The following is a 15561-nucleotide window of genomic DNA, read 5'->3' as shown; positions in this document are numbered from 1 at the left end:
GCTTTGTGGTCCGAGAAGCAGCAAACATGGGCAGCTGTTGATCTCAGCTGTTCTTGGAGACCGGCGCTTACATATAGCCGATCGAGCTTGGACAAGGAGTTGTGTGTGATGTAAGTGTATTCCATCTCTCGTTGACGGAGCTGCTGCCACACGTCATGCAGATGTAGCTGCTGAACGGAGACTTGAAGAGCGAGCCCCGTCGCATCGCATTGTCGAATCACGCAGTTGAAGTCACCTCCAAGGATGATGTGATCGGTGCGGTGACGAAGATAATACGCGATGGTGTTATTAAAAAACCACTCTCGTTCGGAACGAAGCACGGAACCCGATGGAGCATACACATTACAAAACGTATTGTTGTGAACACGAAGGGCGAGCAATCTCCCGTTCAGGCTCTTCTCTACGTGCGAGAATTTAATATGTTCTTTTAGAGCAATTGCCGTTCCTCTTCTCGCATGGTCAACGATATAGCCGGGTAATGCAAGCTGTTCATTTTCAACCTCCTGCAGAAACACAATGTCTAGCTCCATTGTGCGAACGAACGTTTAAAGGGCATTTAGCTTGGTTTGGTTGGTGATGGTGTTTATATTTATGGTTCCGATATTACAGCTGACGTACTCCATTATTACTGTATTTCTTCATCGGAAACTCTGATGTCTGATGTCTGATGTGATTTCTTGGTGTTCGGAGGTGATATCATCTCCGGAGTGTCGCATTTTCTTACCCGGTGGTTGCCTACGCGTGCGTCGGCTGTTGTTCGAAGCAAGAGATGTTTGTGAGCTGTCCGTGTCGTTGCCATCGGTCCTGCGATGAGATACGATGGTACCGATCGGGATTGTCAGCGGCGATAGTTGGACAATAGCTTGCATTGCGGAGGGTTTTGCTGTAGTTGGTGCAGCTGGTGGCGGCATTGTGTTTTTCCGTTGTGCTGCTGCAACTCGTGTCTCACTTGCTCGTTGGTTTTCGTGGATCCGATATCTGTTTCATCGGTTGAGGTATGGACGGTTTTCCCTTCGTTACGTTAGCGTAGGATTGATCCGCTACGAGCTTCTGCACTAGCAGTTATTTGTATCCAACCGCAGTTTCTTCGCCCTGGATTATCACGAGTGAAGGAATGTTCTTCGTTACTACCATTCGAGCAACACGAACACCGGTATTAACACCACCAAATTCACTGTATCGGTCATCGCACATTAGGTCACGAACACTAATAACTTCTCCGTAGTCGGCGAGGAAAACTGCGACCGGGTCGTTGGTGATGCTTTCGGGTAGTTCGAGCAACTTTATCTCCACCGCATCGTCCTCCATCGTAATCCGTAGTTTGTAGGACTTGCCATCAAACACGAACTCGTGCTTGCTATCGTGTTTCCCCACGATCTTTTTGGCAAGTTCGAGGTTGTTGACCTTCACGAAGGTACATCCAAGCTGTCTGCTTGATTGGAGTAGAAGCACGTTTTTGCGCGTAAGACCGAATTCTTTCCCGATAAACTTATGGATCTCGTCATGAGAGAGGATCTTCGGAAACGCGAACAGTCAACGCGAAACGTATTTTCGCGGCGCGGCATCGCGGAATATGACGTCGCGGCAAACGCGAACGCGATACTTGAAACGACGATAGAAAATAATCGATACATAAACGTACAATAGTCCGTGAACGACTTCCAAAACTTGGTTGTCCAAAAACATCGACTGCTCGGCTTGGAAGTTGAGCGCTAACTGAGCATGAAAAATGATAAATTAAAAAAATAAAATAAAGATTTCTTGGGGACAACCTTGGCGACCTATCCAGTAAACCAGTACCTAGTAATAGTAGTAATATACGAAGTGATAACTTTGCATCATTTGCGTCAGAACCTGGATGGACACGGACATTTGAGCCTATCGAGGGGAGAACCCGCATACAACCACCCATGTGAGTCTAGAGTATTGCATGAGCTGACGAGTGCAAATGGGAAGGGCAGCTGTTGGCACGGGAACTCAGTGGTGGGACCGGGATGATATATACTGAATAATAATAATTACACATAGAGTATATTCTCATTTATTGGTAAACTTTATTTACAAAACGTATAGGGACACTTGTGAGCCCACATATCAGTAGCAAGCTTTGTTTCTAAAAACGCCGCATTACAGTGAACACATTTCCACTTTTTGGTACCGCAAAATCGATGTTCTTTGACGGTGAGATGAGCAAGTGGTGACTCAAAGGTTATGTTACACTCCTGACACGTGTAACTAATTGCCTTCTTCAATTGATCAGCGAAAGTCAGGTACGGTTCTCCGTCAGTAAACCCAGCTTCCTCATTTATGTAACCAAGGATTGGTCGAAAGTATTGATCAATTTTGTCGATGCTCGCTACATTGCTATCGATTGCGTTTATGAACTGAAAATTCAATTCAGGATTGATTACTTCCTTCACAAACATGTAAAATTCCTCATCTCCAATTTCTTGTGCGATGTCTTCGTTTATGATTCGATAGTACTTGTAGTTAGACAAAAAGCAACTGTAGGTGATTTGAAGTTCCTTCATTTCATATTCTGACAAATCCTTTCTTGTTTGCTGCAAAAGAAATATCAAAGTGGATCTTTGACGTTGACTCATCATGAATTCAAATGTCTCGAAAAGATTTATCAGGATGTCTACATACTCCAACGTGACATATTGACCAACCTTAGAAGATTTCAACCTGTAAGGTTTATCCACTTTCTGGAACCACTCCAAACCATTCGGTTTTCCTTCAGAAGCTTTGGGGATGCTTTTAACATTCACGATGTACTTTTCAGAATTCAATGCCACTTCTCTAACCAACTCCAAGAAGGGAAGGGACAAATTTACGCGTATTCCAGGTAAGAAAAATAGATCTTTAAAGTTACCATCAGCATCACTGTTATATGTTACATTTTTAGGTGGACGGAAGAAAGCTTTTATTTGATTGGATTCCAACTCGAAATATAACTGTTCTAGCTCTTTGTGCCCGATTGGTAAATCCAAATTTCCATTCGCTTCGTACTGAAGAAATGGTTGAACCGTTTTCAGCAATACTGTACCATGCAGAGCACCCTTCATATTTTTCTTATTGACCATTTCCGCAATTTTATCTCTGTGGCCCTTCAACATCTGCACTAACTGATATTTTGACTTAGGAAGGTCCGATTTGAAATAATCCTTGATTTTAGCGATAACGTAATCGTATGTTTCATTCATAGTTGCAGGTTTAATATTCAAAGGAACTTTGATATTGAGATCTTGTTCAATCGCCGGTAGCAAATATCTGTTTGGTTTTTCGATTTTTTTCGTGGTTTTCATAATTTCAAACAGCTGATAAATATTCCTGGTTTCATCTACAATAGAAAACATAAAGTACAGTTGTATTAATTGTTAATCCAAATTGTATGCACTGTTTGCTGGCTCATGCCTTGCACTCGATTGATTAATAAAATGTCAGGTAACTACCAGCATTTATAAAAAAAGCATTTTATTACGTGAATAACTTATCAACTGAGTGAAGAACAGAGCAGAAAAAATACAGGATATTCTTGATAAACTGAAAAACTAAAATACTTACATTGAATCGATATATCCTTATGAGGCAAGACATGGCTTTTTAGCTTCAACCGGATACCACTTGATTTATCTGAAGGTGCGTCGCCATCAAAGTCTCCGGGGATATCGAAATGCCGAGTACAGCAGTAGACTCTGCCCTTCTGAACTGCTACTCCCATAGCATCGCACCAATCGATCCTCCGTTCGGGGTTTTGCGGTACTTTCAAAAAGAAAAGATATGGACTCGTTTTCGAGTTTGCCCCGCAACCATCGATAACACAAGTTTTAATGGCATTTTTATCGTTTTTATCCTGATTTTTACTGCAACTCATTGTAAGTACAACACATTAGTTGCGAAAAACAAATGTCTCGCCCAATAATTGAAAAGGGCCTATGAGCTAATGTAAACAAAACTGTGTAAAGGCCGGCGCACAATAGATACGTTTTCAGGTTTTTTGACAGTTAGCCCATGCATTATCTGTCAAAAAACCCGAAAACGTATCTATTGTGCGCCGGCCTCAAGACATTTCCTCTTACATAAAAGATCGTCCACGCAAATCAATAGCATCATAGTATAGGAGAAAGTTTTCCCTACACACTTAATTTTTTTCGCCGAGATTCCAACAGCCGAGTAATTCTGCAATTTATTTTGCTGAGATTCAGTCAAACAATTGCCGAGACTCAGCTAACAAATAAAATGTTGCTGAGATATCAGCTAACAAACAGATATTTTGCAGAGATATCAGCAAAAGTGAATGCCGAAGTAATCGGCTGTTGGAGATTTTACCGAGCTAGATTAAGTGTGTACCCGATGATATTGTTGGTTTGCGTGGGTGGCCTACGCTCTGCGAGGAAAATACTTACAGTGTTTTGTTTATTAAAGCTGATAGCGTCTTTTCAATTGTTGGTTAAGATTTATTTGTTGTATTTGATAAAGTCTGTGTATAAGAGTCACGCCATGACAATTACAGTGGAACTCGCATCACGGTTTTCGAAAGAGTCCCTTTCCTCCACATATTATATAAAAAAAAGGAAAAAATAAAAGAAATTTCGTTTATTTTTTGCTTTTATTTTTTTTTATTTTCGAATGACCAGTTCTAACCAGCTGGGTGGCATGCCGCCATGTTATTGAAACCAACATCTGAAACGGCACAATTACAGTGTGAACTGCAAAAATGGCGTGACTGAATTGTCTTATTTTTATCAAATGAAATTATTTTCCCTTTTATGCCATATAAATGGTTGACTTCGTGGTAGAAAATCAGAAAATAATATTTTATGAGTCCTAAGTTTATTTTTTACAAAATTTAAGCAAAAATATTGAGAATATCCATAATATCAGTCACGCCTTTTTTGAAATTCTGGCTTGAATCTTCTATTTGATTACAAATTATGAGCTGTCAGTGGGGGCCGCAATTCGCGGGTCCGCAGCGATGTTAGCTCTTTTCAAGGCAAGGCAAACAAGATAGGGATGCCACACGATGCCACCTAGCTGGTTCTAACAGCCAAAGCACGTTATTTCAAAACCACCCAAATTTGGGTACAATCCACCCAGATCGGTCAAAACTGAACCTACCCAAAAATGGGTAAACTAACTGTGTTGAACGTGACAAGTTGACAAATGAACAACGTCAATCGGATTCATGTCAATGTTATTCATTTCGGCATAAACATTTCAAAACGGCGAAACTAACAATGATGTCAAGCTGTAAAAAACGCTGTCAAAGTTTTCGAAGCGAAAAAATGGATTTAATTGAAATCAGTAAGCAGTACAGGTCTATTATTTGCACCGTTCAACCTGAGTTGACCCTTGTTAATCAGTTCATAGAAGTTTAGAGTTTTATTTTGTGTTTTTTACGTTAAAAATCCTCAAAATTAGATTTTGCCCTTTATATTCATCAATTTTGATTACGCCCTTTCATTTTTGTACCTTTTGTTTGACAAACTATCAAATTTTATATCTTGGATTTCTTTCATTTTCTTTAATTTAATTTAATTCAAAATTTGAATGGTTTTGAAAACAAACAAAAACAAAAATCATCATCATCATGTCTGATGGAATTGTCAAAGTTTTAATTTTATCTCCCAGCGGTAATGAACGCTCTAAAATCATAGAAACTGAACATGCTAGATCAAACGGAGGCCACTGTGGGTACTTTTCAGTAAGAAATTGCTTCTAAGTGGTGCCATACAAAGGATCAAGGAAATGATACTGATTGCGTTGGTTTTATGTTTGTTTCATCCATCAGAAATCAGCTGGATCTATTGTACGTCAATAGCAACGAATTGACCCAGCAGCTGGTTTTCCGTTTGCGACGATTCATGGACACGATTCATGATCTTTAATTTGGAACCGCGAAAACAACATATCTTAATCGGGTTCTGGGGTTTCCAATCTTAAGGTAATTTGAGTTGTGGGCAATCTTGTAATATTCATTTGAGAATAATGCATTTTAGAAACTACAACCACAAACGAAGTTACAGACGACTAACTGGCGAAGAAATCCATTGAAATAATGTGGTTCACTGTAATAGAATTTTCCTGGAAGCTTGCGCCATCATCCACCAGATGGGTTAGTTTTTTTGTTTTGATTTGAACAAAGTTGATTTTGTGTACAATGATTCTTTGACAGTGTGCAAAGAGTGCGTATCATTTTGTCATTTTTTTATGCATTTCAGTTTTGAGTAGAGTGAAAGAGATAGAACCAAAACATTCTAGTACATTTGGTGAAAATGCTAGTTCAATCTAGTAGTAGTGTTGCCATGTGGTACAATCCAGTAGTAGTGGTGTTGCCATGTGGTACACTGAAAAATTGCAATAGCAGGTTAGTCACCAAAGTTTTCGAGCCGCTCCGTCTGTCACTTCGTTTGTGCTACAACTAGATGTACGTAGGTGGAGTACCTTGGGAGATTTTTTTCACCGTTGTAAACGCTATGGCTACGAGGCTATGTTATACATAAAAAAATACTGCAATATTCGCATGAAAACCATCAAAACTACGGAAATCAAAAATGAGGCCACAATTCAAACCTGGATGCAGTTTCGCCCTCGCTGATGGCGAACATACCGAGGGGTGAAATTTACTTCACTATACTAAACTACAAAAGTTAGTTAAGCCTTTTTTAAATGTTAATTTAGGGTGACAAAACAAGTTTTTTTTGTGAAATTTTATGAAATTGTTCATAATATTGCATCACTTGCTGCCCTAATAAACAAATACCATAAACGAACTGTATCCCTGATGGGTAAACTATCTCACAAATGGTCTGGATGATACCCCAAACACGTCGTTAAGCTCTCTTTTATGGTTATTTTTATTAGGGTGTCCATTTCTATAAAAAAAACTCAATTTGTTTACATTTGTCCGTTTCACCCTTTTGAAATGTTGGTACTGATTTGTCAACTTGTCACTCCCATAACAGTTTACCCATTTTTGGGTAGGTTTAGTTTTGACCGATCTGGGTGGATTGTACCCAAATTTGGGTAGTTTTGAAATAGCGTGAGAGTCAATGTTATTTTTCACATAGTGGGTGTATACATGGTAAACGCAATATACCCAATAATGACTACAAAGTAAGCATTTTCGAGGGAAACTGGGACTACCCATTAAATCAGTAAAATTTTACGCATTTATGAGTAATTACAACTACAAAAACAAGTGAATAACAAATACTCATAAATGGGTTATATTTTTACTCATTTAATGGATAGTCCCAGTCTCCCTCGAAAATGCTTACTTTGTAGTCATTATTGGGTATTTTGCAGTTACCGTGTGTTCGAGAGTAGCCCAGCCCAAATTGAATAAACACGACCGAAGAATATTTCACCCCATTGTACACTAATAAAAATTCAATGATTATTTTTATGTGTCCCACACATGAATTTTTGCAATGTGATAAACAAATGATATATATGTGTCAGACACATAGTTCTTATGTGTACACATACAATTCATTTGTAACCACACATACTATTCATTTGACTCATAAATTTCATGTGTACTTCTGAGTGAATTCTGTTTATGTGTGGACACATGAAAATCATGTGGAATTTTACATGGAAATTCGCCAATAAAAATGTGTCGAATTTTATCAGTGTACCATATGAGATGATTACGAGGTGAATTTTGGGCATCGTTATTCGGACATACCCATACATGGAGCAACGGAAGTGCAGTCACACATCACAGGACAGGAGAGGATCACCGATCATCGATCACCATCGATCGGCAACAGGAGCGATGGGAGAAGCAATGTTCTCTCGCTTTCAGCCATTCCAGCATCCAAAGACAGCGACGATCAGGCAATTAATTGAATCATTAGTGCCGGGTAAACCTCCAAGCAAGATGGATAGGCGACCGTGCAGAATTTTAACGTGTTCCTTGTTACTTGTGATATATGTAATTTAATGTAAATATATGTACAATAATCCAACATGGCTGAATCATGAATTTGACACATTAGAACACCTATATATAGCCACCTTGATTTTTCCTCCCTTTTTATGGCACAGACCTTTTGGTCCATATTAGAGTCAATGTTATAATCTAAGAGGTTTATTTTTTTTCCGCGCATGCAGCGCTCGCGAAAAGAGCAGCAGCTAAGCGAAAAGTTGACGTTTCGGGAGAGCGTATCTGTCAGATTTTCACTTCACCGGAGGTGTAAACTGATCGATTTCGTTTCACATGAACCTGTAAACTGCGAAAAAAGGAAACTGGAAAATGTTCCACACACTTTTTTTCACAACCTTTTTCGCTAGCGAAATTTCATGATTTTTCGCGTGCTTCAAATTTCGTTTCGCTTCGATCTGTATACTAGGCTTAAGCGAAAAAGATACGATCCACAAAATAAGATTTCGCTGGATCGCATCTGTTTACAGTTCAAAGCGAAGCGAAATATTTGCCAATTGCGTTTTTCGCGCAGGTGAAAAATTTAGTATTTTGTATGAATTTTTCGCTTCACTTCGATCTCTATACAGGCCTTTACGTTATAATAAGAGTCCCGCCAACACGGTAACCAGCGTAAACATATAAATGAGTAAAAAAATACACATTTTTTGTGCATAAAGGCGGCTGTCAAAAAATATTGGAGATCTTGAAATGTGTAAAAAATACACATTTTAAGAATGTAGTTCCAGTCAAAAAATGTGCATTTTTATGCTCATGTATGGGTAAAAAAAAACTTTAAACCTTGCCACATCCTGCTCCGTTGATGCACGCCATTTGCCTAAGCAAAAATATTTCAGCAATTTCAACAGAAAAATGGAGAAACTACGGTCCAAACTGTAACAGAGCAAACGGTAGACAAGCTTAGAGGGTAAGTGATTCAAAGTATTTTCATAGCTAATCTTTAGAAAAAATATCATTACTTAGGTTTTCATTGTCCGGTGTCTGGATGCGATTTTTTTAAATCAAATTTTATTGAATCCGATCAATCTTTATTTAATCATTGACACAAATAAGAAAACTCCGATATAAAAAAAACCATGCGTCCTTATCATATTTAAATTCTTTGAATGATTACTTTTTACACATTTTGCAGTTAAAACCGTTCTTGAAAAATGTGTAAAAAATACACTTCTGTTGACGTTTGATGGGTCCTTTTTTTCACGAAATGTGTGAAATTTTACACATTAATGTGTTTACGCTGGTTACCGTGAAGTGACCAATCGAACTGTCAAGCGGGGTACAAAACAAGCAAAGTAAATAAACATTATTGTTCCCACACCAGTGAAATACAAGTATTGCATTCATTTCTGATAATATTTCAGTAATTTTAGATGAAAACATTACTTCGCTTTATTGTGTGCATAGTGGTATTTATAAGTTGAACCAAGCACATCATTTTTCAGGTTCTATGATTATTTTTGTCTCCCAGAAGTTCCGTTATCGACATGAAATTTTTCACTGCTGAACGAAAGTCATCCGATGCTAACGCAAAAAATCTGGTTTACGAAAAGTAAATCACAAACAGTGCTGCTCGTTCGCAACATTTCCTCTTAGTGGGACTCTTATTAGAACATCAACTCTGCTAACAGCAAACACAAAAATCTTACAGCTAACAACAAAATTCATCTCACTAACACAAGCAAATCGCACCAATACGATCCCGCCTGGAGGTGAAGAGGACTATCCAGCTGTCCATGCTCGGTAATGGCGTCCTGTTTGCATAAACAAATATATCCTTCACTGTGCTATCTAAAGGTTCGGATTTTGACCCTTCTCTTTCCCTCTCCCAGGAACAGAAGAAAATGGAACAACATGCGCCCTCCAGTTAGTGTCAAAAAGCACAGTGAAGGATACATTTATTCATACAAACAGGCCACCATTACTGAGCATGGAAAGCTGGATAGAGTTCTCTACCACCGTTAGTATTAGTGAGAAGTTTCACTAAAACATGCATTTTACTGGTTTCTCCTAGAGTCGGTGTATAATTAGTTACGCCAAGAGTGAAGCCAAGTCTACCTATTGAACTGTCAAACCGGCTACCTATCGTGCAAAGTAAACAAGCATTACGATGCTATGAAAGGTCCACGAAAGGTATTGCAATTAAATATTAAATATAACCGAAGAAATGATCATATACACGCAGTGAGCATTTCATTTGTCATGCGATACGTTTTGTAATGATCAGTAATGACAATTTCTACTATTTTTCCTTAAGATAATTCGTATGGAACGGTTCGACTGGGAATTGATGTGTGTTGTGAATGGCTGTTCAGTCTCGACAAAATCAAAATACTGCTATTTAATTTTTGTCCAACGTTTCGGTCCGTCTGGGACCTTCTTCAGGGACTCAATTTTTACAGTTTTCTCGTCTAGTGTGGTTCTGTGGAACCTGAAGATGTCCCGAGGTCAGAGTTTTCCCGGTCAAACACAAACGGTACGAATTCATTTATCCGTCGAAAACCCTTTCCAATTTCTACGCTCTGGAATTTAGTACACGGCACTAGAATGATCACCATTGCTTTTTCACTAATTCCACAAAATCACTGATTTAATGATATACTACAGCCGTTATTTTTTTTCCTCGCTAGAAGTCATTTGAAGTTGATGCAGAAGTCCTCTGTTGCCAAGTTAAAAGAAAGGGAATCTTTCGAAAACCGTGATGCGAGTTCAACTGTTTTTCTCTTGGCGTGACTCATTATACACCGACTCTAGTTTCTCCCTTTTTATGGCACAGACCTGTTGGTCCATATTAGAATTTTACTGGTTGAAAATAAAAAACAATCCGCTGTCAGTCGAACACTTTGACAGCTGATTTCGTGGTTGAAAATAATAAACAAACCGATTTTACAGGACTGCGCTAGCTAGGTTGTATAAGTGAGATGTTGCGTCGAGAAGTCAATTGGCGTTGACGGCAACTTCGAAAAATTGTCTCTTCTAGCAAAGATTGACAGTTCTTTATGGGAATTTTCGACGGAGTGAAAGGATAATATGAAGTCCGCCATGTTTCACGCACAGTCTAACGTTTGCTTATGGATTTTACCATAGGAGTAAAGAGCTACGCATTTACCGTCATTGCCAATGGACGCTCAGTGGAAGGTATTCCAATAAAATATAATGTAAATATAATCGAAGAGAGGATCATCAACACGCAGTAAGCTTAAAGAAGTCGGGATACATTTGGAAATGATCAGTTGTGAAGTTTGGTAATATTAATTATTACTTGTTAAGATAATTCGACAAAGTTATTGATATAATAATTTACTACAACCACTAAATTTTTTTCTTGTTGGAAGTCATTGAAGTTGATGCAAAAGTCCTCTGTTGCCAAGTGGGAGGAAAGCAGTCCAGTGTCAGGCGCATATGCAACATGCTCGGCAACATGTTATACCGTGGCAACGAGTCCAGCACAGTAAAATAAATGATTTGAGCCCGGGACATGCTGCCTACTGTCAAACACTGCTGTTGGTATATTGGCGTTGACGGCGACTCTGTAACTCTTTACTCCTATGAGAAAATCCATAAGCGAACGTCAGACTGTGCGTGAAACATGGCGGACTTTGTACTATCCTTTCACTCCACCGAAAATTCCCATAAGAAACTGTCTATATTTGCTGGAAGAGCAAATTTTTTGACGGTGCCGTCAACGCCAATTGAAAAGACATTTATATAAGGTCTGGGCTCCCGCATAAACGCGAACCATCACATGACCTTACCGATAATGGTTATAAATTGTTTATAATCCCTGCTAAACTTCAACTGAAATGGTTATGGAACCTTACATGAACGTTTGTGTGATAAAGTTTTAACCTTATGTGTTATGGTTTTCTGGAAGCGGACCTTACAAATAATGGGTTGTTAAGAACCATTACCATTCCAAATTCTTGTTTTCTCCATACATTTTCGGAAAGAGAACTATATTAGAACGTTTTTACTTATGGTTTGAGAACATTAATGGTTATGGTTATGGTAGTCAGTAAGGTCCATTAATGGTTTTGTATTATCGCTCAACTTTACGTGAAATATATCGTGAATTGGTAATCAGTAATTTACAGGCAACCAATTCGCGATATATTCCACATAAAGTTGATCGATGTTACAAAACCATTCATGGACCTTACTGGTTACCATAACCATTACCATTAATGTTCTTAAACCATAAGTTAAAAGGTTTTAGTAAAGTTTTCTTTCCGAAAATGTATGGAGAAAACAAGAATTTGGAATGGTAATGGTTCTTAACAACCCATTATTTGTAAGGTCCACTTCCAAAAAACTATAATACTTAAGGTTAAAACTTTATCATTAAACGTTCATGTAAAGTTCCATAACCATTTCAGTTGAAGTTTAGCAGGGATTATAAACAATTTATAACCATTATCGGTAAGGTCAATTTATGGTTCGCGCTTATGCGGGCTATCATGCTGCCTGCTGGTGTTAGAAGCAAAAATGTTGTAAACATTGCTGAACATCTGCGAACAGATAGATATACGTCACCCGAATAGAAATTGTAATGTAGGAAACATCAGCAGACATCTTCAATACATTAAATTTTAACGTGTATTGCTGTAATCTTAATGTATTCAGACGTCAGTGTGACGTCCAAGTACATAAAAATACATTAGCCTCAAACGTTACATCAGAATCAAACGTCTTGACGATGTAAAATTTGACATCAGAATACATCCAATGACAACAGAACCTAACGTTACATTAGAATCAAACATCATCACGATGTAATTTGTGGCACGCATAAAACATCAGAATACATCCAATGACAACAGAACCTAACGTTACATTAGAATCAAACTTCATCACGATGTAATTTGTTGCACGCATAAAACATCAGAATACATCCAATGACAACAGAACCTAACGTTACATTAGAATCAAACATCATCACGATGTAATTTGTTGCACGCATAAAACATCAGAATACATCCAATGACAACAGAACCTAACGTTACATTAGAATCAAACATCATCACGATGTAATTTGTTGCACGCATAAAACATCAGAATACATCCAATGACAACAGAACCTAACGTTACATTAGAATCAAACTTCATCACGATGTAATTTGTTGCACGCATAAAACATCAGAATACATCCAATGACAACAGAACCAAACGTTACATTAGAATCAAAGTTCACAACGATGTAAATTGTTGTCCCTCGGTCTCTCGCCGCATGCAAAGTTTGTTTTTCCTGAGTCAGCACTACACGGCGAATGAGAACGACCCAAATTTGAGGTTAGTTCACTCATAAATCGCAAAAAATGCAGGAACTCAGTTTTGAATTAATTTCCCTCATGTTCCGAATATGAGAAAAGCAAAGATTGGATTCTCTGGATTCTCGTAAATTTTCCTTATTTTAGGGCAGATTTTTGAGGTTTTCCACAGGAAAACATGCGGCAAATTTACTCATCCTGCACTTTTTTCGATATTGAGTACACTGTACTCAAATTTGTGTTGATCTCATTGGCCGTGTACAGTTTTTTTTTTCGCAGTGGGAAAGAAGTTTTGGCATGCCCTGTGGGCAATGTTTATTTGTATGTAAAACAATGCCCTGGTGACGTTACAGTGCAAGAGTTAATTAGTGTTTTAATTGATTATTATCGTTTCAATTGAAAACCGATTTTACTCTTGTTCTGTACGTTAAACATAACGTCGGCTATAGTGTGCTGTACACGCTAACTTGAAAGTACCTATTAATGGTTGAAAAAGACCCATTTTGAAGAAAAGTGGCTTAACTCATTAAATGAGTAAATTTTTTACCCATTAATGAGTATCTGTTACCCATTAATGAGTAATTGTTAATCATTAATGGGTAACAGATACTCATTAATGGGTAAAATTGTTTAATCATCAATGAGTTAAACCACTTTTCTTCAAAATGGGTCTTTTTTTACTCATTAATGAGTACTTTCAAGTTAGCGTGTATACCGCATCCGTGTATACGAATACACTTACTACCCCTGTTGGGTGGTTTTGCTCCTCCGTTTTTGACAACATTAGAAGGAGAAAAGGAGACAAACTAGTCAAAAGTAGGTAAAAGTGAACTGGCCGTTGGGTACTTTTTTCTTACCGTGTACGAATACAGCACCCCACACGAATAAAGCCCTACAGTAAAAGTATGGACGACTGACACCACAAAACTGAAAAAAGCTGTTCCAATCGAGCAAAGCGGTGCATTTTGACGGTTCGATTGGAACAACTTTTGACAGACGTCCATACTTTTACTGTAGGGCTTTACACACGAATTGCCGGCGACAAAGTGACGTCATTTGACATTGGGCGACTTAAAGACTGACGTTTTTAAATTGGTGTGTTTTTTTTTGTCGTGCGCTCAGCCATCTTGTCTGGTTTGTTTATAAACAAACTAGACAAGATGGCTGAGTGCACGGAGCGCACCGCAAATTCCTTCACCCGAGCCGCGAAGGAAAGTAGCAACTTTAACAGTAAGTATTCAAATATTTGTTATATTTAGTGTTATTATTTGTAATTTCTCATCCGGATTTCTCAAGCGGGTCAATTTTGATGTAATTATTTTCAAAAATTGATCCGGTTGAGATAAGCATCCTTGCTGATGCAACGCATCAACAAGGATGTTTAACTCATCAGGATTCCTCCAGCGGATCAATTTTGAAAAATAATGACAAATTCTAACAAACATCCAAAATTTTGATTAATTTGTATTTTTTTTTCAGCCGGCTGCTTCCAATAATTCCGGATTGGGACGTGTACGGAAATAGAATAGAGGTAGGTGTTAAACAGTTTTTATTAAGTGTAATTATTTTTAAAAATTGATCCGCTGGAGGAATCTGACTGAGTTAAGCATCCTTACTGATGCAACGCATCAAAAAGGATGTTTAACTCATCCGGATTCCTCAAGCGGATCAATTTTGATGTAACTTTTTTCCAAAAATTGATCCGCTGGAGGAATCCGACGGATTTCATTGACTGATGCAAAGCATCAACAAGGATGATTAACTCATCCGGATTCCTCCAACGGATAAATTTTGATGTTACTATTTTCCAAAATTGATCCGCTGGAGGAATCCGGCTGAGTTAAGCATCCTTACTGATGCAACGCATCAAAAAGGATGTTTAACTCATCCGGATTCCTCCAGCGGATCAATTTTGATGTAACTTTTTTCCAAAAATTGATCCGCTGGAGGAATCCGACGGATTTCATTGACTGATGCAAAGCATCAACAAGGATGATTAACTCATCCGGATTCCTCCAACGGATCAATTTTGATGTTACTATTTTCCAAAATTGATCCGCTGGAGGAATCCGGCTGAGTTAAGCATCCTTGCTGATGCAACGCATCAACAAGGATGTTTAACTCATCCGGATTCCTCCAGCGGATCAATTTTGAAAAATAATTACAAATTCTAACAAACAGATCCAAAATTTTGATTATTTTGTAATTGTTTTTTTTTTCAGCCGCCTGCTTCCAATAATTCCGGAGGTGTTCGGGAATAGAGGTAAGTATTGAACAATTTGTTATTAAGTGTAATTATTTTTTTTTAAATTGATCCGCTGGAGGAATCTGGCTGAGTTAAGC

The 15561-nt window shown here is 38.2% G+C and overlaps 1 protein-coding gene across 1 annotated transcript; it reads right to left on the bottom strand.

The window, feature by feature from the left end:
• Window positions 1-1062: 1062 nt before the first annotated feature.
• LOC135716249 (uncharacterized) lies at window positions 1063-3877 on the bottom strand. Its single transcript, XM_065238932.1, has 4 exons — window positions 3568-3877; window positions 2063-3343; window positions 1941-2004; window positions 1063-1429 (listed from the first exon to the last, which is right to left on the bottom strand). Exons 1-4 carry the CDS (start codon window positions 3875-3877, stop codon window positions 1063-1065), a joined length of 2022 nt encoding a protein of 673 aa, XP_065095004.1.
• Window positions 3878-15561: the final 11684 nt, after the last annotated feature.

Source organism: Ochlerotatus camptorhynchus, unplaced genomic scaffold (genome assembly GCF_037179485.1).
Source record: "Ochlerotatus camptorhynchus isolate MF236.1 unplaced genomic scaffold, CSIRO-AGI_Acam_v1.1 ptg001177l, whole genome shotgun sequence".
NCBI classification, from domain to species: Eukaryota; Metazoa; Arthropoda; class Insecta; order Diptera; family Culicidae; genus Ochlerotatus; species Ochlerotatus camptorhynchus.
The sequence above is the reverse complement of the archived record's forward strand: the minus strand, read 5'-3'. Positions and strand labels throughout refer to the sequence as shown.